We start from the raw sequence: 4,076 nt of genomic DNA on the forward strand, positions 1-4,076 counted from the left end.
CTGACTAGGGAAGAACTGAGCGATGCAGCGATCAGCTCGTGAAAAGCACCTCACAAACCAGAGGCTACATACTCTGCCTGGTTTGCAAGTCAGGAACTCTGCATTTAAGGTAATAGCTGCCTCGAGTGTGTGTCTCCTGCATTTATTAACGAGGAGCAGTTGAATTCAAGAGCTTAAAAAAATTAAAATAATTTAAATGCTGAACATTTAACAGGGGGTCTCCAGAATGACTGTCCTTCAAGGCTACTAAGCTCCGAGGTAAGCGATGGCACCTCAGCAGTCAGGCCAGCAGAATGCAGTGGAGTTTCTGAGCCGCCTGAATACACCTTCGTTAACCATGTGAATCACAATTCTTTCTAGCAAAATTGCTGAAAAATCTGTCTTCGGCAAAGGCCATTTAAAATTTCTGGTCAACAACTGATTCGCAAGTAAAACAAAATATATTAGAAATGGTAACACCATGGTCTGTTTAATCAAATCAGATCTGATCGCTACAAAACCACTCAGCTCCGCTCCTGGACACTGCGGCCCCTTCCTCCCACGGACCCTACCGCTGCTGCTGGTCTACAGGACAGCAATGGAAGACGAGTCAGGATGTAATGACAGATTTCAAACAGAAGGACATACACACATTCAGTTAACAGATTCGACCTTCGGCACACAGGAGTTTGATAAGAGTTACTGGCTGGAGTCACAGAAAGTTCCAAATTTGAACAGTCTTGAACCAATTCCAAAAATTCCAATGGCTTTTTAATAGTTCCAACAATTAACGTGTGTATAAAAGGGAGCCAGGCTTCCCCAGCAGAAGAGCTGGGGCTCTTCCAGGCTAATCAGACCGCTGGCACAGACGGGAGTTGGTTTGACCTCCTCACCTTCCCACCAGTCCACTAAAGACTACGACTCATTAAAACCTTCTCGATTTACTGGTAACCAGTTGAACAGGCTGCGGGCTGGGTCAGTCATAGTGGATGGCAGTGTAGAAGATTATCCAAACCACCTGCGGAGAGGAAAGGGAGGGGAGGTTACGCTGGTGCCTCTGGAGGGGGCACAGACACAGAAAACAAGCCTCACACCTTGCTCTCAATGGGACTGGGGACTGAATTCCAGCTTCGAGATGATCTTCGAGAGACGTCAGGATCAGCACACGCCACAAACAGTGGCGTTCAGCTCACTTGCCTCGCACGGTGACCCACTTCTCCACGTTAAAACCCCACCAGTCCCTCCCGTGATTGAGAGCCACCACCAAGTCAAGTGCCGAGAGTATTCAGAGACCTGGGGGAGAGGCGTGAGGGAAAAGCAGACACCCCAAACACCAGTTCGGGCCTAACTGGCTCTAGATGAAACTCCACCGGGTATCTGGGAGCGAGGACGGGAATACATGACAGTGAAGTGGTAGACAGAAGCAGAGCTGCCTGTTCTGCCAGGGAAACCCCCGGCATGAGTACTGTCTTCCAGAGCCAGCAGCCATCGGATTTGGGGATTTTCTTTCCCAATCAACTCCGCTCACTAGATGATGCTAACACATCTCTCTCCTACCAGCGCACCACCGCCCCTGCTTTTCTTCCAGGTCTTTTCCCTAAGGAAATTGTGCCAACAATTCACTCTGCAAAGACAGCAAGAGGCAGTACCAGAAACAGTGCAAAAGATGTCATGAATCCTTCCTTCGTCAGCTCCCACGTCCCGCCATACTCCTCCTCGTCTATCTGCTGGAAGCTACTGAAGTAGAGGTACAGAACACCAGCGTTGATCAGGCAGAATCTGCAAGACAGGGATTAGCAGGTGTCACTGTGGTGATAGAGGGCGCAGGTATCCAACATGCTGTGCGGCAGCAGCGGAATGCTGTCCACCTGCAGCAGGGAGGAAGCGAAGGGGAACACCGTTCCTGCAAGGCTCCCCAGGCAGCTCAGCCCCTTCCTCGGAGGAGCACCCCCAGGTCAACCTGCCATGGCACACTGGGTCTGGAGGAACTTCACCTCACAAGGCACGACCTGCTTCCTAGGAAGGCTCAGCAGTCGTCAGCTCTGTAAGTACCAGCACATCCGCAGAGCCGGAGGGTTCTGCTGTCCCGCAGATCAGCGGCAGACCCGCCCCGACCCGGAACCCAACCCCAGGGGTGCCGCTCGATTTTGAGGCTGCTCAGAGGGAGGACTGTCAGACTGCGCGTGCAGGGCAAGACCCCTGTTAGTGCCCAGGACCAAACACCGCAGCTAAGATGAGAGCAGGGGAGGCTCGACAGCGCCCTCAGAGCCACAGCGCCGGGCACCGACTCAAGACAAGTCCACGCTCTCTAGTCTCTGCCAACAGTTTCGCTGCAATGGAGAGACAAAACATTGTCTCCTGCTTGTCCTCAGGCATGTTTGGCTTTACACCACCCCAGCTTAGGGCTGGGGCAGCCTGGGAAGCGTCAGGCACGTTTCCTGGGAAGAAGCTGTGTAGGAGAGGTACTACGGGAAGACACAGACACACGTTCAGTGCCTGGCAGCAAGCTGTGAGCAGCTGTGCCGCTGCACCCCACAGAGGAACCACGCACAGTTCTAGAAGTTTTTGGTTTTCCCACTGTACACCAAGTTGCTGTTGTGTCCTATTGTCATTTAGCACAGGGACTGGCGGAGGTACCTGAAGGTGCCTTGTGAATTCCGGGATGACTAAGTAAGAGCAGTGCTCCTCAGCTACTTCATGTCTGTCACTGGGAGCACATTAGACTGAACTGTTCCCATGGAGCTATCAAGTTTGGGTAGGAGCATCACTGCTCTACTTGCTGCTACTCCCTCCACTTTCTTGCTGCAGTCAGGACACTCAGGAGGAGGGACAAGATGACAAGTCAATTTTGCCTACAGAAAGCTGCGAGGTTGTGAGCTGGATGAGGACACCTCAAGTGGGCAGAGCCATTTGCACCCGGAGGCTCCCCAGAGCAGATCCAGCACCTTCCCACACCAGGGACACCATCTCCAGGTCTCTCAGGCACGTGCCAGGGCCAAACAAATTTTCCTTTCATAACTCAGAGTACTCTCGACAGCCTTTAGATGCCTGCCACATCTTGAGAAGGTCTGATGTGTACGCAGGGCACTGCCTTCCCCCACGCCACGGCTGAAGGAACCACCTTGCCCAGCTGGGAGATGCAGGAGCACTGCCAACGCTGCGCTTTGCTGCTCGTTACCTGCGGCCCTTTGGGTTTCAAAGAAACCTTTTCTTTTGCACAGCGAAGCTGCCCCCCTTATCTACTGCCAGAGCCTCCTCTCTGAGGAGGGCTCCTGAGGGCACCCTCCGCTCTGTGAGCCTGACTCCTTCAGTGGCCAGCGAGGCAGCACACTCACAGCCCCTCCTCACACATGCAGGAACAGTCTCCCGAACTTCCTGTTCCCTTCTTCTACCCCTGCCCCCTTTAGTATTAATAAAATAAACAATAATTGTTAAAAGCATTAATCAGGCCAAGGAGAGAAGGAGGCTCACAAAGACACGTTAGCACGCGTATGAGTACCCTGCCACGCTGGCTTTAAGACGTGGGGCAGAGCCAGCGCTTGGCCAGCTGCTGTTCATAGCACCCAACACCCAGATCAGTCCCCGTGTGGGACAGTACATGAGAGAGGAAAGGAAATAAACCTTACACTGCTATTCCCACGAATCCCTTCAGCGGAACCACTCCCCAGATGATTCCCAGAATAACCGCAATGATCTGCCGGAACCAGTAGATCACATCTAAAAACTCGTCCTGAGGAGATAAAGCACAAGAAAGATTTTGGCATTTGCTGTTTTCTTCTTTTAGAGCATGGCACAATTTACAGGTGACAATGTCACACACGGAACATGCAGTTTTCCAGGCACAGCATCAGAGCTCGTACTCAGAGCAGAGGAAGCAGCTGATGGTGCCACACACCCCGGGCACTTCTGCTTCCAGACCAAACACACGGCTCAGTCCTCCCGGGAGCCGACTGCAGAGGCGCACAGGTACCCAATCCCCTGCTTTGCCAAAGATCGACTCTATGAAAACTCCCTGGAGTAGGAGTTTAAAGCACTGTTGGTGCTTTAAGACTGTTACAGCCATGCTCAGTGCCCCAGGCCCTCCCTGCCCAGGAATC

General features: G+C 52.6%; 1 protein-coding gene across 1 annotated transcript; it reads right to left on the reverse strand.

The window, feature by feature from the left end:
- Nucleotides 1-580: 580 nt before the first annotated feature.
- LOC104497569 (chromosome unknown open reading frame, human C20orf24) lies at nt 581-3,756 on the reverse strand (the record flags this gene model as incomplete). The annotated part of the gene is made up of 3 exons (XM_010140836.1): nt 581-997; nt 1,629-1,758; nt 3,606-3,756. Coding segments are annotated over 3 exons (323 nt in total), but the record flags the coding sequence as incomplete, so codon positions are not given.
- Nucleotides 3,757-4,076: the final 320 nt, after the last annotated feature.

This window comes from Buceros rhinoceros, unplaced genomic scaffold (genome assembly GCF_000710305.1).
Source record: "Buceros rhinoceros silvestris isolate BGI_N320 unplaced genomic scaffold, ASM71030v1 scaffold37837, whole genome shotgun sequence".
Taxonomy (NCBI): domain Eukaryota; kingdom Metazoa; phylum Chordata; class Aves; order Bucerotiformes; family Bucerotidae; genus Buceros; species Buceros rhinoceros.